The sequence below is a fragment of the Eretmochelys imbricata genome, chromosome 4 (genome assembly GCF_965152235.1).
Source record: "Eretmochelys imbricata isolate rEreImb1 chromosome 4, rEreImb1.hap1, whole genome shotgun sequence".
Taxonomy (NCBI): domain Eukaryota; kingdom Metazoa; phylum Chordata; order Testudines; family Cheloniidae; genus Eretmochelys; species Eretmochelys imbricata.
This window is the reverse complement of record NC_135575.1, coordinates 63,298,357-63,317,914: the sequence shown is the minus strand read 5'-3', so window position 1 is coordinate 63,317,914 and position 19,558 is coordinate 63,298,357. Positions and strand designations below refer to the sequence as shown.

Below are 19,558 nucleotides of genomic sequence, written 5' to 3'. Positions count from 1 at the left end.
TAGGAGCTCACTCATGCTGTAACTACTTTACTTGGGGGTGTTCTTTGTTTTGTTAATGTAAGCTTCGTTTTGTCAGAACATGAAGGATATTGTATTCATGCACATCTATTTATTATTAGTTTCAATTCTCTTTAATTTTCATTGTCAATTATTTTAAAATACATAATTTCTAGCACATGTTATAAACATATGCTTATAGTTTGGTTTTTTAGTCCTATTTTTTCTGTCTCCTTCAACTTTCTCTTCTACTGGAATTTTCTGACACAAAATGTTGGAATAATGGAGGGTAGCTGTGTATGCTGTGACACATGCTATTAAGGCCTTAAATTCAAGCCTTACCAAGGGTAATATATGAAAACAGTTGTAAAGCAGCATTAATTTTCTGAAAATCCAGGGGAAAAGTGCAGAATACAATATTGTTCCATTAAATATATTTGCTTGTTCACTTTGTGTCCCTTTGGCTGGTAATTTCCCAGGTATACTGCACAATAAAAAGCAAGAATCAAACCAAAAGGGAGTTAATTGAGGCATTAGAAATGTATATTCACTCTAAAATAACCTTGAAACACAATGGAAAAATCTCCTACAGATTGACAATCAAAGCCATGTTTTCACATTAGTCTCTTAAATTGCATATTCAAAGTATCCAGAACCAAATATTTTGTGGACACAGTTGGGGTAAGGTAATTGAATGCATAAATGGCCATTTGTGTGTGCATCTCTCTAATTTGCATATGCAGATTTGGGGAACAACAGCTCGGGTTCTCTATGGAAATTTAGCTTTTTATGGATATTTTGTGTACTACATCTGTCTTTGATTTGTTTTTACCACAGTAGCTTATTAGAATATGCTGTATGACATGGGTCCTTGGCCAGAAGAAAAGGGGCTGTTACCCCTTTAAAGGCTCCCTGTGCAACTGGTAGCAGAGGGGGAAGGGGTATACTGGCCTGGAGCAGGTAGGAGCAAGAGGTGGCTGGCCCAGGTCAGGGGAGGCACTGCCCTTCCAGCTGACTGAATGAGGGGGGCTTATTTATACTCCATGCAGCCCCCCTGAAACCCTCTTTCACCTGGGTTAGGTTGGCAGCATCCACCCTCCCACCCATGAAATCTGAAAAAGGCCTGGGTTCCTTCATGATGTGCTGTGGGCACTATGCTAGTCACTCCTTTTTCCTTGTGGGCTGGGAAGGAATTTTTCCCTCACTGCCAGGTTGGCTGAGGAGGGATGTGGGGTGGGGTTTGCCTTCCCCACAGTGGGTTTGGGACCCAGTGAAGTGGGACGGGGGTCTAGGCTATAATGTTGCAACTTAGTGCCTAAAACTTGTGCCAGATTTCCAATGCAGATATCATTATGGAAGGGATATGGTTATTGGATTAAATGGATTGGAAAAAGATTTAAAGGAAAGTATCCTTTAATGGAGCTGAGGAAGTGGGTTGGGCCTTCTGTTTCAGATACAGCAGGGAGCTGAACCCCCTCCTTTTATAACCCCCTTAACCCTCATGTGAGGGGAAGATAGCAGTGTCCCAGCAATGGGATGGCTGGGCCCAGGTTGGGGGTTATGTGGATATTTTTAAGGAAATGATGATGACCTGCACTGTGCAATGTATTTTTAGGTATTCCCAGATATTTTAAGTGAATAAAGTTGCAGCCTAATTAAACCACATCCTTTGTCTGCTGGCTGGGTGACAGCAGCTATTATGCTATGCAATTATATTTGATAAACAAGTTCACCTTATTAAAAATACTCTATACACAATATTTTAAGGGGGAATTTTTTATAACAAATGAATTAGAATTTAAAAAATTTTTTTTGCACATTCTAATAAAATTGGGGAGGAAATCTGCTATTTCGTTCTAGGAATTTCATTATTTCAAGTGGGACAGAGAAGGCATAAATAGCATGGTGTAGCAATACTCTTGTTAGTTAGCATTTTCTTGCTAGTCTAGAATAAATACTAATGTGAAGTGGTTACTAGTGATAATTTAAATGAGAATGTACCGGTTATTGGCAGTGTGGCCGCTCTTTGTATAAACTATAGAAGGGTAGTTTCTTATTATCCTATTTTGTTCTAGGGCAAATATGCATAGGATTTTAACTCCCTTAGAGTACATGCAAAGTGTATTGTTCCTATTCAAAGCAAATACAAGGCTATTTACACTACCCTAGGCGAAGATCAGACTTTGAGAGTCACAATTCTGTTCCTGCTTCCTCCTTGTTTCATGTGGGAAGTAAGTCAGCCCTATATCTGTCTCAGTTTACTTCCCCCTCCAGGACAGTTCAGCTGCTAAGGCTCCACCCACTCTCTGCTTATGCCTATCCACTCCCTGTCCACTTTCCCTCTTGTGTTAGTAGCAGCCCTATGGGAGCTGATATCCCCCTTGTGCACAATCCAGTAATGTAGGTAGCCTGGTCATGGAAATAAGCGGGTGCCTTATACCTTGTAATCCCCATGAATTGGCATTGTGTGATTGAGCTCACAGCAGATCATCCTAATTATGATCTTGATCCTCAGAGGTGTGGAGCCCCCACAACTCCCATAGAAGTAAATGGGACTTGCAGATTCTCTTACCTCAGGGACATGCTCTGTATTGTTAATTACAAAGCATAGTAATATGTGATCATGGAAGGTGTGTCTTTGGGGAAGTAATATTGTATCTTCAACATTTATATTAACAGTAATTAATTTATTTTTTTGCTGTAGAAGATAGTTTCGGTCACTTTCAGATTGATGCCAACAGTGGTGAGTTAAGAACGACTGAAGCTCTTTCATATAATTGGAGACCTAACTACAGAATACTGGTAACTGCAAGTGACCAAGGAATGCCTCCTCTTCAAGGACATGCAGTTGTTAACATTCAGGTACCTGTTTGTTTAGCATGGATTGGAAAACTGGTACTGTATTTTCAGTTTATTTTTTTAAACCTTTTAGAAACCCAAAGGATGAAGATGTTGAAAGTAAAATGTATATATTTTGATATAAAGAGCACATCTTCTCATCAGAATTCTCTGTAGTCTAGCTATTGTTCTACTGAACCAGGAAATTAGAGGGTGAACGCATTTTGCCTAATTTTGAAACCATTGCATTATTACGAGTTCAGAAGTTTGACATGCAATTTACAATGTTCATGTCCTTTTAGGAAGAGATTGTGAACATAAGAGAAGAGAGGGAAAATATCCAATAAAAAAATTACAAATGGAGCAGAGAGTAGACAAAGTGAAAAGCCAATACAGAGAGACTGAAAACAGAGTAATTCTGAAGACAAAATACTTAAAATACATGCAATTTCCCCACTATTGCCATGTCTCTTCTCTGCCTGCCCGCACCCTTCATGCTGGCCGATATGGAGCTGTCAGAGAGACCAGCTCTGCCATGCGTGGGGAGTGTTAAATTTACTTTCGTGCCCTCTCTGTAGCCACCTACCCTCTGTCCATCAGAACCACGGTAGATCTGCTTTGTCGGGGGTCTTCTATAATCCCTTAATTATAGGTTGAATGTCACCCAGAATATTGTTCGTATATCACCAGTAGGAAGGTTAATTTTTGGAATATGCTAAACGTTTCTCAATCATGAGACTGATGCAGCTCAACTATTGAAGAGTTTCTCCCATTCTGAGATCATTTCAATGATCTGTGGTGAAGGAAATTCTTGGACAATTTAACTAATCCTCAACAAAATCAATTGCTATTCATATTTGGCAAACTAAATTGCGGATGGTGATTTCTGGGCAACACCACATCCCTGCCACAGGAGGGAAGGCAGCTCAAGAGTAAAGCTGGGTGAGAAACAGTTTTGCCATCCCATTAGAATTTGAGACTTTGAAAAATGTTCCCATCTCAGCTCTATTGAGGAGCTCTGCTGCGGGAAGAGAGCAGTGGGGATGGAGCCTCTTTGTGGAGCTCGTAAGATTCAGGGAGGGGAGATTACCTCTTGTTCCCTACTCTGCTCCAACCTTGAGTGCCAAGGTGCTTGGAAGGATGAATCTAGGTAGTGACTTGTTGGAGGATTTTCTAAGGTTGATTTTTAACTTTTATTAAATTTCAGGGGAGGAAGGGGGATTAAAGCTTTTCCCTGTGTTACAAGTATACAATTGTGGGGTCTGTTCTGTCCTTGATGTCTGTTAATGGGAATTATGTATGAACAAACTACAAATGACTATAGCCTCTTAATTAGTAAAGAAAAACAATATTGCAAAAAATCCCAATAGTAGCAATGGAAAAAATATTGCTGTCTTTGTGCTTTTGTTTCAGGTAATCCCATTTTCTAAAGGGAGATCTGTCTTTTCTCAAGATATCAGGCACTTTGTCATACCTGAGAATTTTAAGCCTGCACAAATATTGAGCTCGGTGAAGTTGCCTGGTCATTATCTGCAAACCAACAGAAAACTGCATTTTAGTGTATCTGAAGAAGAGGGTGATGATCATTTTGAAATAGATAGTTCGACAGGGGATCTGTTTCTTTTCAAGGAACTTGACTATGAAACAACTTCTCACTTCCTTCTGAGAGTTGTCATGAAGGATTATAATAAGAATCCTCCACAGAACTACACTATTTTCCTCAGTATTGATGTAGAAGATCAAAATGACCACTCCCCTTATTTCCAGGATAACTTCATAGTGATTGGCATAGAGGAGAATGTACCTGTTGGCACTCTGGTGTACACATTCAATGCAAAAGACGGAGATGGCAGTTTTCTGAACAGCAGAGTACAGTATTCCATAGAAACGAGTGACTCTGGTGAAAATCCCTTTCTCATCCACCCTTCATACGGCACCTTGATCACAGCAATTCCGTTAGACAGAGAGGTCACTCACTCTGTTGTCCTGACAGTGTCTGCATCAGATCAGGCAATAAACTTGACAGAGCGCAGACTTGGTTCCCTGACAGCAAAAATTGTCATTTTAGACATTAATGACAACAGTCCCAGTTTTGTTTCTTCCTCTCTTTCCTATGTCATGGAGAACGCAGAGGTAGGCTCTCTGGTGCATCATGTAATTGCAGAGGATCCAGATGAAGGAAGGAATGGACAAGTTACATATCACATTCTTTCAGGCAATGAAAACGAAGCATTTCTGTTAGATAAAACCACAGGTACTGTATATTCTATATAGATTCTTATGCTATGCTCATCACCATACTATCTGCCCACCTTCCAGGAGTGTATTAACCAGTGTTACTAACATCTGTCACAGTTTTGTTTTTTCAACCTCAAGCTAAGGGAAGAAGTGTGTGCATTGGAGTGGGTTTTTTTTAGATGTGTTTTACACACACACACAAACAGCTTTATATTAGAGAATGCAAGGTAAAAGAAGGACACCTTGTACTTACAGAGGAAGATGATGATATAATGATCCTTAATTTCTGTTGGAGTTCATTCCCCACTCTCACACTTTTTTCCCCCAGGAATGCTCTGTCTCCTGCGCAAGATCTGTAACACTAATGCCACATCCATTTCAAACATTAATCCAATTTTTCCCTTTTTATAAGGGGTGTGCAGTTGTACATCTTTTTCAGGATATAGTTGTTACCACTTATTTTTGGTTTATACTCTCATTGCCAATCTTCTCTGTGATTGCAGGCCCATATATGTTAACTGTTTGTGGGACTCCCATAGATTTGGGACAAATTTCTGGAACAAGAAAAAAGTTTCTCTCACACTGCTCTTTTACTACCATGGACACATAAATATTTTTTAAAATGATGAAAAAGAACCCTCTCAGGTGTAAAATAAACATCACATTAGAAAGGGCTTGTCTACACAAACTTTAGTTTGTGGCAAGCTGAGGTATGACTCTACCTAGCCTGCCGTGGTCTAATTGTGTGACTTTGCCGACGTGCATCAACAGCTCACTAAAATGCTTTGATTTAGTTCTTTGGAAACAAATAGATCAAAGCAAATTAATGAACTGTTAATGCACATCAGCAGGGTGCACGTGGACAGTGAGAGTGTAGCAGGCTAGTGTGAGGAAGATTTCCCCACCATCTGACTGCAAACTAGTTATTTGTGAGGACAAACCCTTAGTTCCAATCAGTTACGCCAGTGCAACTCTATTGGAAGCCTGATAGAGTACTTCTACACAGGAATAAAAGACCCGCAGTATCGCTGGACTGGCCTGGGTCAGCTGACTCGGGCTTGTGGGGTTTGGGCTGCGGGGCTAAAAGTCACCGTGTAGACATCTGGGCTTGGGCTGGAGCCTGAGCTCTGGGACCCTGCAAGGGTGGAGGGTCCCAGAACTTGAGTTTCAGCCCAAGCCTGAATGTCTACACTGTGATTTTTTCAGCCATGGAGCCTGAGCCCCATAAGCCCGAATGAGCTGACCCAGGCTAGCCGCTGGTTTTTTATCACTGTGTAGACATGAATGAAATGTGCTAATGCAGTGGTTCTCAACCAGGGGTCCCCTGGGGGGCCGTGAGCAGGTTTCAGGGGGTCTGCCAAGTATGGCTAGCATTAGATTCACGGCAGAAAGCCGAAATCCCACCACACGGGACTGCAGCCGAAGGCACCAAGCCCACCACCTGGGGCTGAAGCCAAAGCCTGAGCAACGTTGCTTCCTGTGGCCCTGGGCTATTGCCATGCTTGCTGCCCTGTAACATTAGCCCTGGCTTTTATATACAGAAAAACAATTGTTGTGGCACAGGTAGGCGGTAGAGTTTTTATAGCATGGAGGGATCTCAGAAAGAAAAAGATTGAGAACCCCTGTGTTAAAGTCTTTAGCACAGAATTAAGAAAGCAGTGGGGTTACATGTATGTCACTGAAGGCGTAATTTGTCTAGCAGAATCTTTATCATGTGGTGATGATACAAGGAAAAAACAGCCTGACTCACATATGGAGCCCAAGGCTGAGTTTGCAGGGCTGTCAAGAGGGTGCTATGATATCACAGTGTTTTAGAGTAGATAGAAAAAACATCTTATTTGTAAAGTGAACACATTTGATATGAAAATCAATGCCACATTTACAAAGTTTTACATTTTTCAGAGCGAATTGCACATTAAGAGATTATATAAATATTTGCACTACTTGAGCTTCTCTGAGACTGCAGAGGTTAAATGAACAGTGACTGACTATTGTGATAGTGTAACTTACTGTACTAAGAGGGGAGTGTTGTAAGGAAACAATGCCCTTTTGAACTTTCTTTTCCTTATAACAGGGTTGCTAACCACAGTCTTTCCTTTGGACCACAAAAGTCAAGAATACTACCGTTTGACTATCATGGCTCTTGATGATGGCACACCAGCACTCTCTGCAACCCAGATGCTGACTGTAAACATTCTTGATGTAAATGATGAGAGGCCAGTATTTCAAAAGCAATTGTATGAAGCTGCAGTCTCTGAAAACCAAGACCCTGGAGAGTTTGTCATTAAGGTGGAAGCTGTAGACAGAGATTCAGGTAATTTCAGTCATTTTAGCCATTACTTTCATGCTGGAAATAATGTTAATGTTAATTACCGCATCTTGGCTCCATATTTCTAAACCTATGAATGAAGATGGACTCCCCAGAAAGGTTTCACTCTTCTCCATGGAAAATTCAAGCAAGCCAGGGAAAGTGAGAAAAATAGAAGTAGTCTTTCTTGTTTTGCTTAGAGTTTTTGCTGAAATCAGAATCCAGTTTTGAATATTCAGGACCAAATACCAAAACTGTATACAGTAGGTTGTTTCTCATTTCCAAATTCCAAAGTATAAATAATCAGCAAAGAAAAAGTGTAGAAGACTACCATTGCTGAGTAAAGGGATGTTGCGAGATAAAAATCTAAAAAAAGAAATTACTCAATAATAACACATTAAATAATTAAAACAGAAAGACTATTTAAAATATAATTTATCTTGTCATCCTTTATGCTGTTTAGTCTTTGCATTTCACTTAGGCATTCTGATCCACATGAGTGGAGCCCCAGTGAAGTCTAGTGGTTCTGTCCAGAGGTCCATCTGTACAGATCACATTGGAGGATTGTGTTCTTAGATTTGGTGCTGAAACTTGTCTGGTCAGGTTCAATTTTTGGCTTTCATGCCCTAGCGTAATGCTGCAGTGTTTGGGTTGCAGACACTAAAGGGGAATGTTTAAATTTATAAAAAAATTATATTTAAAAGACTTCATATTATATCTACTAATACTAGGCTAAGGAGAACATTTATTTAAACAAAAGGTAGAAAAACTAAATGTTGCCTCAAGCTATGTAGCACTCTCCCTTTAAAACATACTTCCCAAATGTCAAATTTCCCCAGCAAGGGGCCTTTTGCTCTAGCACCCTATACAAAAAAGTTTACATTAGGTGAGCTGTGGGTGTATTTTCAGAGTGAAATCCTGGTTCCATTGAAATCAATGGCAAAACTCCCTATTAACTTCAGTAGGCCAGAATTTCATCCTCTGTGCTTAAAGAAAGAATATTATTACAAAGGACTTGATTCTCATGCCTTTGAAGTGAATGACAAAACTTCAGCTGATATCAGTGAGAGCAGAGCAGAATCAGGCCTAAATTTTGGGAAACCATTACTTAAAAGTCGTAGATCTAGAATTGTATGGGAACCTGATGTGGACGGCAGTCAGTGATTTTTTTCCCCAAAGCTTGAAATACTAAAATAAATGTAAACTAAATTAAAGTCAATATTTGCAGCTTCTGTTCCTTCAAAGCAGAATATTTCTAGTGTTTAAAAGTTATTTTACTAGGTAAAGATACTTTTATTGAAATAGAACCAGCAAATGTGCATGAATTTCTTCTGGCCAGAAAGGGGCACTGTCATCCAAGATTTTTGTTGTAATAGCACAGAAAAGGAATCTTGACCTAGAAGTCAGCTGCAGATTTGTAACACGATGAAAAATGGAGGACATGAAGACTTCGTGTATTTTTTAAAGTTAATAACACTAATGTTTTTTTCAGAGACATACAAAATGGATGAGGAAGAGGGGTTCCTCTTATACTCAATTCCTCTGTACCACATGCTTTCTTCCTCCACATATGTTTTGCAGTATAGTATAGTGCTGTGCTACGTAAAAAAAAAATTGTTAAAGAGCTGATTAACAAAACCATCCTCTGCACTCAGCAAGATTTATAGTTCTACTACTGTGCTCACAATCATTGTGAAAGGCAGGTCTGAGGGGGACAGACAAGTGGAGATACCATGTAGGAGGGACTCTTCATCCCCGTGTGTGCCACATATGTGCACTGTTGTGCAAAAGCTGTACCTAGGAGACCAGTGAAGGCAGGTAACCCTATGGGTCCATGTGTGAATCTACACGGCCCAAAGCCAGCATAACAGCTGAACAGTATCTGTGCCCACCCCCTTACCACATGCCCCAAAGTATTATTTTTATTTATGTTTTGTTAATCACCAACAGCATGTTCAGCACTGTACTCAATATAGAAGTGAAGGCAATACCTGATGTGAAAAGTTTACGGTCTAAAAGAGGGATGCAGAGAAGCATGGGAAATTTGCTTGAATTCCACCCCCACCTAATCCCTGTAATTATTTTTTACTCCTTTCTTGTGGGAAGTGCAGAAATGAAAATTGTGGGAGCCTTTAGAATGAGGAGGTGGTAGCGGAGGCTTGGGAAAATGAGATAGGAAGGACACTCCAAGCATAAGGGGTGGCATAGAACAGTAGCCAGCAGCAGGCTGTCTGCATAGAAGCACTGGGCTGGAGCAGTATGTTGTGGCTGAAGGTTCCTTCCTCCAGTTCTGTTATTTTTGAACACATTTTCCAGTAATCATAGTCCTTCTGTTGGGGCTTTTTCTCACATTATCAAAATTTGGCCCAGTGTTATGTGTATATTGCAGTCCTATTCAAACCCACAACCAAAAGGTAGGGAAACATACAAAGTAGTTAAATAAGCATACAGCATGTTGAAATAAATGTTGTTTTCTTTTTTATATATTTGAGAATAATGCCACAATTATTTTTTGCATATGGGCTGTCACCTTGCTTTTTAAAATACATCGGTGGACACAGCTACATTTGACATCCACAAAGTTACTTGTTTGCCCTAGAGATAGGGCTTACTTTCCTCCTTTCACTGATTCTTTTTTTGTCTGGTGTGTTCCTTGACTGGCCACATGGAGGAGTCCTGTTTACTGCCAAAAGCACCTTCCAGTCTTCTCTTCCTCACTAGTTCTCCCACTTTGTAGATTCTCTCCCTATTGAAGAGGGAAAGCATGCAGCTGTAAATTAGTTTGTGTTTGACCACCACTTTGAAGTATCGGTTATGAAAGACTGCATTAGTGGCTGAGGCCACTTTCACGCATTTTGACATCCATTGGACATCCTGCTCCACCAACTCCCATGAGTGTACCACAGGAAGAGTCCTTTAACCATTAGGCAAGCAGCCAGTACATTTCTACTGGCACCCCAGACTGCCCCCTTTTCTCTCAGAAGGAGGACCTCTTGCATTGTATGAGGGCCTGTGCTCCTGTGGAATCTCCACCTGCCCCACAGGAACTGTAACTTCGTTGTCTCCTTCTTCTGGGCCATTGCACCCAGGGAGCTGTCTTGTCCTAAATTTTGAGCAGTTTCTCCTGAGCATGCTTCCTGTGAGTTCCTCAAGCTGCATCCCAAAAATTGTCTGGAGACACATGCTTCTTGCAGGTCCAGTAGGAGTGTGCACTGCAAACAACCCACAAATCTAAGCTCTCAGACATGAGAGCAAAGATAACTGCAGAATGTTTCAACTAGGTAAGATACTTGAGTTGAGGAACCCCCCTTATAGCAAAAATCTTGGGCTTTGAATCAGCTCTGTGTGTATCTAATAAGTTCTGCCTTTAAGCTCCTGCTCACCATTGTCTGCAATTCCGAATATGAGTATCATGAAAACAAAATCAGAGTATTAATAGTGATCTTAATACCATAAACCTGGGTGAGATTTTTTTTTCAGCTTTTGATGTGCAGAAAGAGTTGATTCAAGTGTAGGAACTCAGTACTAAAGCTGGAAAGCAGTGCCTTGTCCTGAGAGGAGTCCAGTTCAGAAGTCCCTGTTTCCAGAGAGTGTGTAGTAATCTTCTTGCCGTGTTCTCATACTGCTTCCCACCACATCTATGCATATGTGATTGCCTGATCATTGCACTCTGCCGGATCACTGGAAGAGCATGCACACTCGAGCAGCTGGCATTGCAGGAGAAACTTCATATTTGAGGCTCTCTGTTGTAGTCACAGGTATTGGGGTTAGTGATGTAGCCCCACTTGATCATTGCATCCCTAGACTTGCAAACTACAGTGTGGCGTCGATTAAGACAAAACCTTATAGTCCAGAGCTGATCTTCACCGAGTAGTAGGTGTTCGACTGGTGGGGGCCAGAGCACACAGGCTACAGGGGCATTATCTACTCTTGTTTGCCATTATTGAATCCTTGCCTGTTCGGGTGATAATGTTAAGGGGTTAATGGTGGCAAGAAAATTTTGTCATGTCTTTAGGCAACTAAGCATCGGTGTTAAATCATATAGAAGATGTCTTGGATCTGTGCATTGCTTTGTGCACTCTGCTAGCAACTTTCCCGCGTATATTGGGGGAGCAATACCTGCGAGGATATAGAGGCTGTTGACATGGGTAGGCTTAAGACATACTGTAATGTAGTGGCAGGTGGTGTTAAATACAGGGACCAGCTTCTTTGTATTTGGGTTTTGATGCACAGGCATATTCAGCAGAGGAGTAGCAAAGTGCCAGTGCTGTTGATCGCAGTGTGGATGGATCTGCATCCCTCTTTGATGTAACCAGCTTGCTGAAAACATTGTTTTGGATGGTAACCTTGGCTTTGTTTTTCTCAATATGGGTTCTAAAGCAGAGTGTGTGGTCAAGAGTAACAGCGAGGAATATGGGATTTATGGAATGAGTAAGTGTGTAGTCCTGCTTCATTCATTTCATATTAGTTGTAAGATGCAGTAGCATTTTTCAGCTTAGGAACTCTGCAGGAGAGCAGCTACAGAGACTTCCCACCTCCTGTAGAGCTTCTGAGCTCTGCCACGGAGAGGATACTGTGTAGCCAAGAGTTAGAGTAAGTGGGAGCATGGGGGAGCCTGGCTGTCCATCCTCCTGACTTTTCTCTGGCTCGTGAAGTACAAACTCTTCAGATGAGAGATTCTGAATGGTGGAAAAGTGTTTCCTCATTGTGGGTTTGTTGGACTCCAAGCCTTTTTTACCGGTAGTTGGAGCAAAGTTCCACTCAAACTTCCAGAAAAATAATTCCACTTGGGCAGAAAAAAGTTCTTTTAAAAAAGGGAATGTTTCAGAAAGTTATAATCAACTGGAAAAGGGAGGTTGGAATGGAAACACTTAAGCTTCCTTAGCAAGAGCTGTCAATAACATACCTCCAGAGGTGGGTTAAGTCTAAATATGTCACTTGTTCTGCCAGGTGTGTGATATTGTAATGCACTGAATGTATGATCACCACTTCCCTCTCCTGGATAGAGTGTCAGACATGCTTAAGTGTTTATCATCCTCTAATGGACTTGTGGTCCAGTGGCTGGAGGCTTGAAGGGAGGATATTATAAGCATTCCCACACTGGCAATTGATCAAGAATGTCCTGTAGCTCAAAGGATAGAAGCTTGTGGTTTTTATTTTAAAGGTTGGAAATTTTATTTCTAATAGTGCATTTATGTGGTTAGCTGACTGTTATGGTAGCTATGTGTCTGTGTAGCATTGGCTACAAATAATGACCGTTGTGAAGAATCTGTCCATGAAGATCTTATTCAAGGCCTTTAGTTGCAAAAAGACACAGGGTTTTATCACAAGTTCATGTCATCTCTACCCCTAATTCAGTAGTTATCTTCTTTCTCTGTTTACGGTGTGTGTCCTTTCAGATGTAGATAATGATTGCTACATACAGATGACTTGTATCAGCTAATGTAGCCATTTTCCAAGCTAGAGCTGCCGTGATGCTTTTATATTTAGGTAAGATATACTTTGCATGGGGAAGGGCTGCAGTAGGTTGTTGACCTTCAATTTTGCATGAGGTTACTCCAGGGTTGTCTTTTCCATTACATGTTTTTCTCTGATCTAGAAAGATGTAAGAGCATATTTAATGTATCCTCTTTCTCCTACACAACTTTACTTGTATTTTGAATAAACATGTCATCCCTTTGAATTAATAAGAAGCAAGTCCATTTATAGTAGTTAGTCCCTTAATCAAATGACAACAGCTTCATTAAGGTGTGTGAATCTGTTTCACCAATGCCAATTAAAAGAAAAACAAGGCCTTGGCTGGCAGGCCTTTTTTTCTCCTCACACTGAGTTTACATGGATAAAACTCCAACTCTAATGGAGTTTATCCTGATTTCCGCTGGTGTATGTGAGAACAGAATCAAGTCCACAGTGTCTGAGCCTAAATAGCTTCAGAATTTGCTAAGAACTCCAACCCTTTCCAGGTGCATTAACTGTACCTAAACTACTAATAGCCTGTTGTTAGTTTAAAAAAAAAACACAGAAAAATGATCAAATGGAACTTGTGAAAAAGCTGGAAATATACTTGCACAATAGTACAAGATGAATACAAGTTGCCCTTGGTGTATAATATAGGATTAATCTCATTAAAGTTAATAGTGTGAATGATCTTACTCTATAACCAACAATGGAAATGTTATACTTTCCTTGGGAGAGCATTGAAACCACAACAAAAATGGGAGAAATTGTTTTGAATCCATAATGGATAAGAATGTGGAAGCAGATTTATCCATCTACACAGGAGGCAGGCAGCTTTGAAAAGAAAAATTAAAACAAGTCTACCTTTGCTAATCTCCTTATTCTCCAGAGCAGGAGTGGGCAAACTACAGCCCATGGGCTGGATCTGGCCCACGAGCTGTTTTAAGCCGGCCTGCGAGCCGGACCACGCAGCTCAGCCCCGCTCTGGCTGGAGCGCTTTGTTGGGGGCCACACCACGTGTTTTACAGAAGCCGCGGCATGGCCCCACTTTGGCTCCTATGTGCTCCAATGGGAGCTGCCGGGGCAGTGCCTGCAGATGGGTCAGTGTGCAGAGTGGCCTGGCCGTGACTCTGCATAGGAGCCGGAGAAGGGACATGCCACTCTTCCGGGAGCTGCTTGAGGTAAGCAACACTCGGAGCCTGCACCCCCTGAGCCTCCCCCCATCCCTCTGCCCCAGCCCTGATTCCCCCCTGCTCTCCAAACCCCTCAATTTCAGCCCGGAGCACCTTCCTGAAGCCCAACCTCTCATCCTAGCCCCATCCCAGAGCCCACACCCCCAGCTGGAACCTGCACCCCTTCCCGCACCCCTGCCCCAGCCCTGATCCCCCTCTCGCCCTCTGAACCCCTTCGAACCAGCCCAGAGCACCCTTCTACACCCCAAACTCCTCATCCCCAGCCCCACCCCAGAGCCCGCACCCCCTCCTGCATCCCAACCCCAATTCTGTGAGCATTCATGGCCCATCATACAATTTCTATTCCCCGATGTGGCCCTCGAGCCAAAAAGTTTGCCCACCGCTGCCCCAGAGACACCCAGACATGGTAGTGATCCCATACTATACACCAAGTGATACGTCTGCATGTATAATCAGGAATTACACAAGACAAAGTTATAATGAGCTCGTTAAATAGCAATCAAGGTGTTCGAAGGACTAATTAGGAATATAGTATGGAGTTCATACTTGTAGAAACTTATATTGGAGGGAAAAGTCTTAAACGGTCATTTTTGGGAATTCTAGAAGGCTTTTCAAAACCAAATATTTCATCTTGGAGATTTCTCCCTGGCAAGATCAACTGAAGTAAAGATACTGATTCCAGTCTCTTGAAGTCATCATGGGTTCCTGAACAGGTTCCTCTAGGCACCCTGCTTCTGAGATGCACATGAGAAGTGAATCACTAATAATTTTAAAAACAAACACTTTATTGAGCTGCTAAAATGTGCATATGCCAAGACTCAGTTACTGTATGATCTTGTTGCTCTTGTCCTTCTTTGTCCTTAACTCCAATCCTTCTCAACTACATTACCTACGCTGATCATGTCACACCTAAAACTAGATTATAGGTTCATCAGGGCAGGGACCATGTTTTGCAGTTGATTCTGTGAAGTGCCCAGCTTATTTTGTGTAAGTTTCCTGCAAAAACAATGCTATTCCATTAATTTCATCCATAACACTTTCCGCAGACTAAAGATCACAGAAAAAAAGTATCATAAAGCAGCATATTTTACTGGATTTTCCTTTCTGTTTTTAAGGAATAAATTCCCTGCTTCAGTATGAAATTTTACCAGGAAATGGGTTTGAGATTTTCCAGATAAACTCAGATACTGGACAGGTGATGACAACTACCTCACTTGACAGGGAGGCCCAAGAGATTCTCAGTATAAAAGGTAACAGTATGAGATGTTTGATGTACTGTAAAATGGGATGTGGAGAGTGTGGGTTCACTTATCAGTGTCAACTTTTCTCAATTTCATGTGACTTTTTCTGATAGGTGTAGCAAGATGTTCAGGAACAGAAAGCAGCTGTATTAGCACATGTACTCTGATTTTCTGTATAGCAGAACTCTATACATGGACTCTAATATTTTGATACTACTGATGAAGATTCATCATTACACTAACATCACTAATATAAGATTGCTTTCTGTGTGTTAATCTCAGTCCTCGTTCGAGACAGTGGAACCCCTTCTTTATCCAGCACAGCAACAGTTATCTGCAAAGTACTGGATGAAAATGACAATACTCCTACATTTCTCCTTCCTGTCCCTGAGATTCAGATTCTGGAGAATCAAGAGCCTACAATAGTGCACACTACACTGGCTGTAGATATAGATGCTGGCAATAATGGAACTTTACGATATCAAATAATTGGTAAGTATGGTCTTTATTCCATATATTACTAATACCAAAAAAAAGTTGTCAGAAAATAGTTAAACAGGAGTTTCAGGTTTTAAAATAGTTCTGATTTCAGCCAGTCCAGATAGATCTCAGCTAGTGCAATGGGGAGTCCTAAGACTCCCTTTAAACTGAAAAAACCTTCCACCTCCTCCATCGGCACACACTTCCAACCCAACCTCTCAGCCTAGCGATCAGATTTGGGAGTGTAAGAAGAGAGGAACAAAAATAATCTGGAGGAGTGAAAATAGGAAGAAAGAATAAAAGACCTAAATATAGCTTGCTGATGAAGAGAGGGCATGGTAAGTATCTGTAAGTGCATGAAGGATACAATCACCAAGAAGAAGGAGACATTTTTCCAGGGTATTACATATGGGATGAAATGTGTAATGTTGCAAAAGCTCTTTCTGGTGAGGATAGTGACATAAGGGAAGAGATGAAAGCTCAAATGTTTGGGACATTTAAAACTAGACTGGATAAAGCAATATAAGAATATACAGCAAGAAAAAATCCTGCACTGGCAGGGAATGAACTAGATCAACAGTTTTGAAAACTGAGCTCACCTTCAGGAAAATGAAACCAATTGCACCCTATGTCATCCCCTCCATGGATCATTAAAGGCCTGCCAATCTTAATGTTATACCCCTTATGCATGTCCCACATTTGGGAAATGCTAGATTCTTCTTCAAGTAGATGCAGCTGTGTATTCCACTTAGGTGTGTGCGTGCGCAGTGCCTTGTGGTCTTCTCCAGTCACTTGACTAGCAGTGACTAGAGAAGGGCAGTGCTCTTGCCTTGTGGTCTTAGTCCCTCCCCTATCTATCTGAGGTGGTGCCTCTCCAACCCCGATCAATTTCTTCTTACAGTCCGTGGCTGGAGTTAGAGCTCTTTTTGGTCTTAACCTCACAACCTTTCACTATTTTAGTGTCTTGTTCTAGTTGTATATAGTTAGTACCCCTAGTGTTAGATTTAGTATTAGTTGTATTTAGTTAAATACCCCTGTGATGCCATCACCGGGGTTTAAACATTGTCCGTCGTGTGGGGGAATGATCCCAATAACGATACCCCACGCAAGGTGTTTGCTGTGCTTGGGTGAGGCCCAAGTCAAGGAGTGGTGTTTGATCTGTAGATTGTTCATGAAATAGACTCAGGTGGATAGGGACCTTCACCTGAAGCAGCACCTATCCAAACAAGCCATGTGGCCTGCTTTGTCACCAAGGCTCTCATTGGATTAGAGGTAACTCTCGGGTTCTGAGATTGTTGGCATTTTGTGCTCTGGAGCCAGCACTTCTCTGAATGAAGGAGCAGATCCTTATGGAGAGCGCAGAGGAAAAGGTTGCATAAGACTAATCAAGTCCACTCCAGTTCTCCTGGGGACTCTTCTGCTCCCCCCAGGAAGAGCGTGGACCAGCAAGGGTAAGTGCCAGGATGTGGAATGTCTCTAACCACTCCCCAGAGTAGCATGTAGGGAGGTCAGGGACACCGTACCAGGAACTACACTTCTGACCCTGGGGCATCTGTTGAGTCCAATATCAACAAGGCATCAACTGTTTGCATGCCGTCAGTATACCAGGCAGATATGGACCACCTCTGCCTTACCATCCCAACCTCTCCTTTCATCCAGGACTTTGCCATAGCTACATCCTTTACATCCCTGTTGGCTGGATGGGTCACTGAACCCTTGGGCTAATTGGCACCGCACACCGATGTTCCCCTTCCACAGTCTGTGGAACCAGAGCCAGTACTGGGCTCAAGCAAGGGACCTCCTTGGCATTGGAAAACTTCTTGGCACGGTTGCATTTGGCATGACAGATGTTACCATGGTGGCTTTCACAGCCCTCCATTTCAGCACCATCAGCTACTTCAGTACTGCCGCTGACTTCAGGGTCAATAACACTTCCAGTAGCAGCATACTTGGTGCCAGCAGTATGGCTTCCATCATCTGTACTGGTCCCTGCCTTGTTTAGGATGATAGATGAGTCAAACCAGTTAATCACTTCCTCAGATATGGCTCCACCTTTATCCCCAGAAACTTGAGGCTCCTCGGCGTTGAGGTCGCGATCTTCCTCCTCCTGCTTTCTATCATCTGACCCATATCGGGGACCCTTTATGGAGCACTATGAGCACGAGGATTGGCACCTGTCTCACGTTGGGACAGGGGCCCTTGGCCCAGTGCCTGCTGTCCATCAATACCTTATCCTTATGCCTAGTGTCCTCTGTGGAATCCGTGGGACGCTCCTTGGTTGGAGAGGTCACACTTCTCAGCTCACTCTAAGGAGAGATCGCCAGGCAGATTGGTGATGGCAACTGTGGACCCACAGCAGGATCAGGCACTAGTGAGCCTTCCCCGTGCAGAGCTCATGGAGCTACTCCTTCCAGCTCCACCAATCCAGGAATGGGAGCCAGCATTGGCATTTTTCAGAGTAGCAGCCATGTTATTCTGTAGCCGCAAAAAGAAAAGGAATACTTCTGGCACCTTAGAGACTAACAAATTTATTTGAGCATAAGCGTTCGTGAGCTACAGCTCATTTCTTCGGATGCATCCGATGAAGTGAGCTGTAGCTCACGAATGCTTATGCTCAAATAAATTTGTTAGTCTCTAAGGTGCCACAAGTTCTCCTTTTTTTTAGCATTGGCACAGTTAACCAACTCTTCTTCATCCCCAGATGATTCAGCAGTGTCTGGCTCTTCCTCTCCAATACCTGAAGATTTCAAGGACTCTCCAGACCTTTTACAGCATGTAGCTGCTTCCCTGGGCATTCAGGCAGAGTTATTGGCGATCCTGCAGCCTTCTGCTCCTGGGAGATAGCCCTTCCTGTCAACGATAGGATCCTAAAGCCTTCTTTGAAGCACACGTGCTTCCATACCGCCCACTGCAAAGCACATGGAGAAATGCTATTTTGTCCCAGTGTAGGGATTTGAGGGTTTTTACTCCCACCGGGCCCCATATTTCCTAGACATAACTGCAGTGCATGATAGAGTCTGGCAGGACAGGTTTAAGTCCTCTCCTAAGGACAAGGACTTGAAAAGGATGGACAGGAAGATTTACATTTCCTCCTCCCTGCAAATGCAGATGACAAACCAGCTGGCATCATTGTCCAGGTACAGCTTTATAAATTGGACAGCTATGTCTAAGTTTGTGGACCAGCTGCCTGAAATTTGTAGAGAGAAAGTTTGGGTGTTTATCATCGAAAGCTGGTGAGTGGCCAAGACGTTATTGCAGTCCATGCTGGACTTAGCAGATGCTTTGGCCAGACTTGTGGCCTCTCTGGTGACCATAAGAAGGGCATCCTGACTGTAGACCCAACATGCAGAGGATTTATTTATTTAACAACATGGCAGGGTGTTATTTTCTCACAACATGAATGGAACCCTCTCTTCCTTCAAGGATTCTAGGGCCACCCTATGGTCCTTGGGGTTGTACACACCACTAGTTCAGAGACTTCTTTGGTGGCCAAAAGCAGCAACAATACCACCTGCAACACACCTTTTGGGCAGCCTTTTCCTCCCCTGGGACAGTGGGATTACCCCAGAAAGGGGCATAGATCCCAGAGGAGAAGACAATCAGGTCCAGGGTTCGGCCAGTCAAAACGCTATCCCCTGACACCCACCCCAAGTGCCCATTTTGACTCCTTGATCCAGAACAACAGTCTGGTCATCACTTCCTTTACCCCCATCTCCTTTTAGCAAAAGGCTAGCTCACTTTCATGATGTTTGGGGATCGATTACAACTGTCCTAAGCACTGTCAGTTTGGTCTTTGCCAATTAGAT

The 19,558-nt window shown here is 42.4% G+C and overlaps 1 protein-coding gene across 1 annotated transcript in view; it reads left to right on the top strand.

Annotated features, from left to right (window-relative positions):
• Positions 1-19,558, top strand: part of DCHS2 (dachsous cadherin-related 2) — a 227,127-nt gene that overhangs the window by 172,557 nt on the left and 35,012 nt on the right. The window contains exons 8-12 of the mRNA XM_077816155.1: positions 2,702-2,859; positions 4,249-5,089; positions 7,148-7,387; positions 15,147-15,281; positions 15,555-15,764. Coding sequence (XP_077672281.1) covers positions 2,702-2,859; positions 4,249-5,089; positions 7,148-7,387; positions 15,147-15,281; positions 15,555-15,764 — 1,584 coding nt within the window. The remainder of the gene's footprint in view (positions 1-2,701; positions 2,860-4,248; positions 5,090-7,147; positions 7,388-15,146; positions 15,282-15,554; positions 15,765-19,558) is intronic.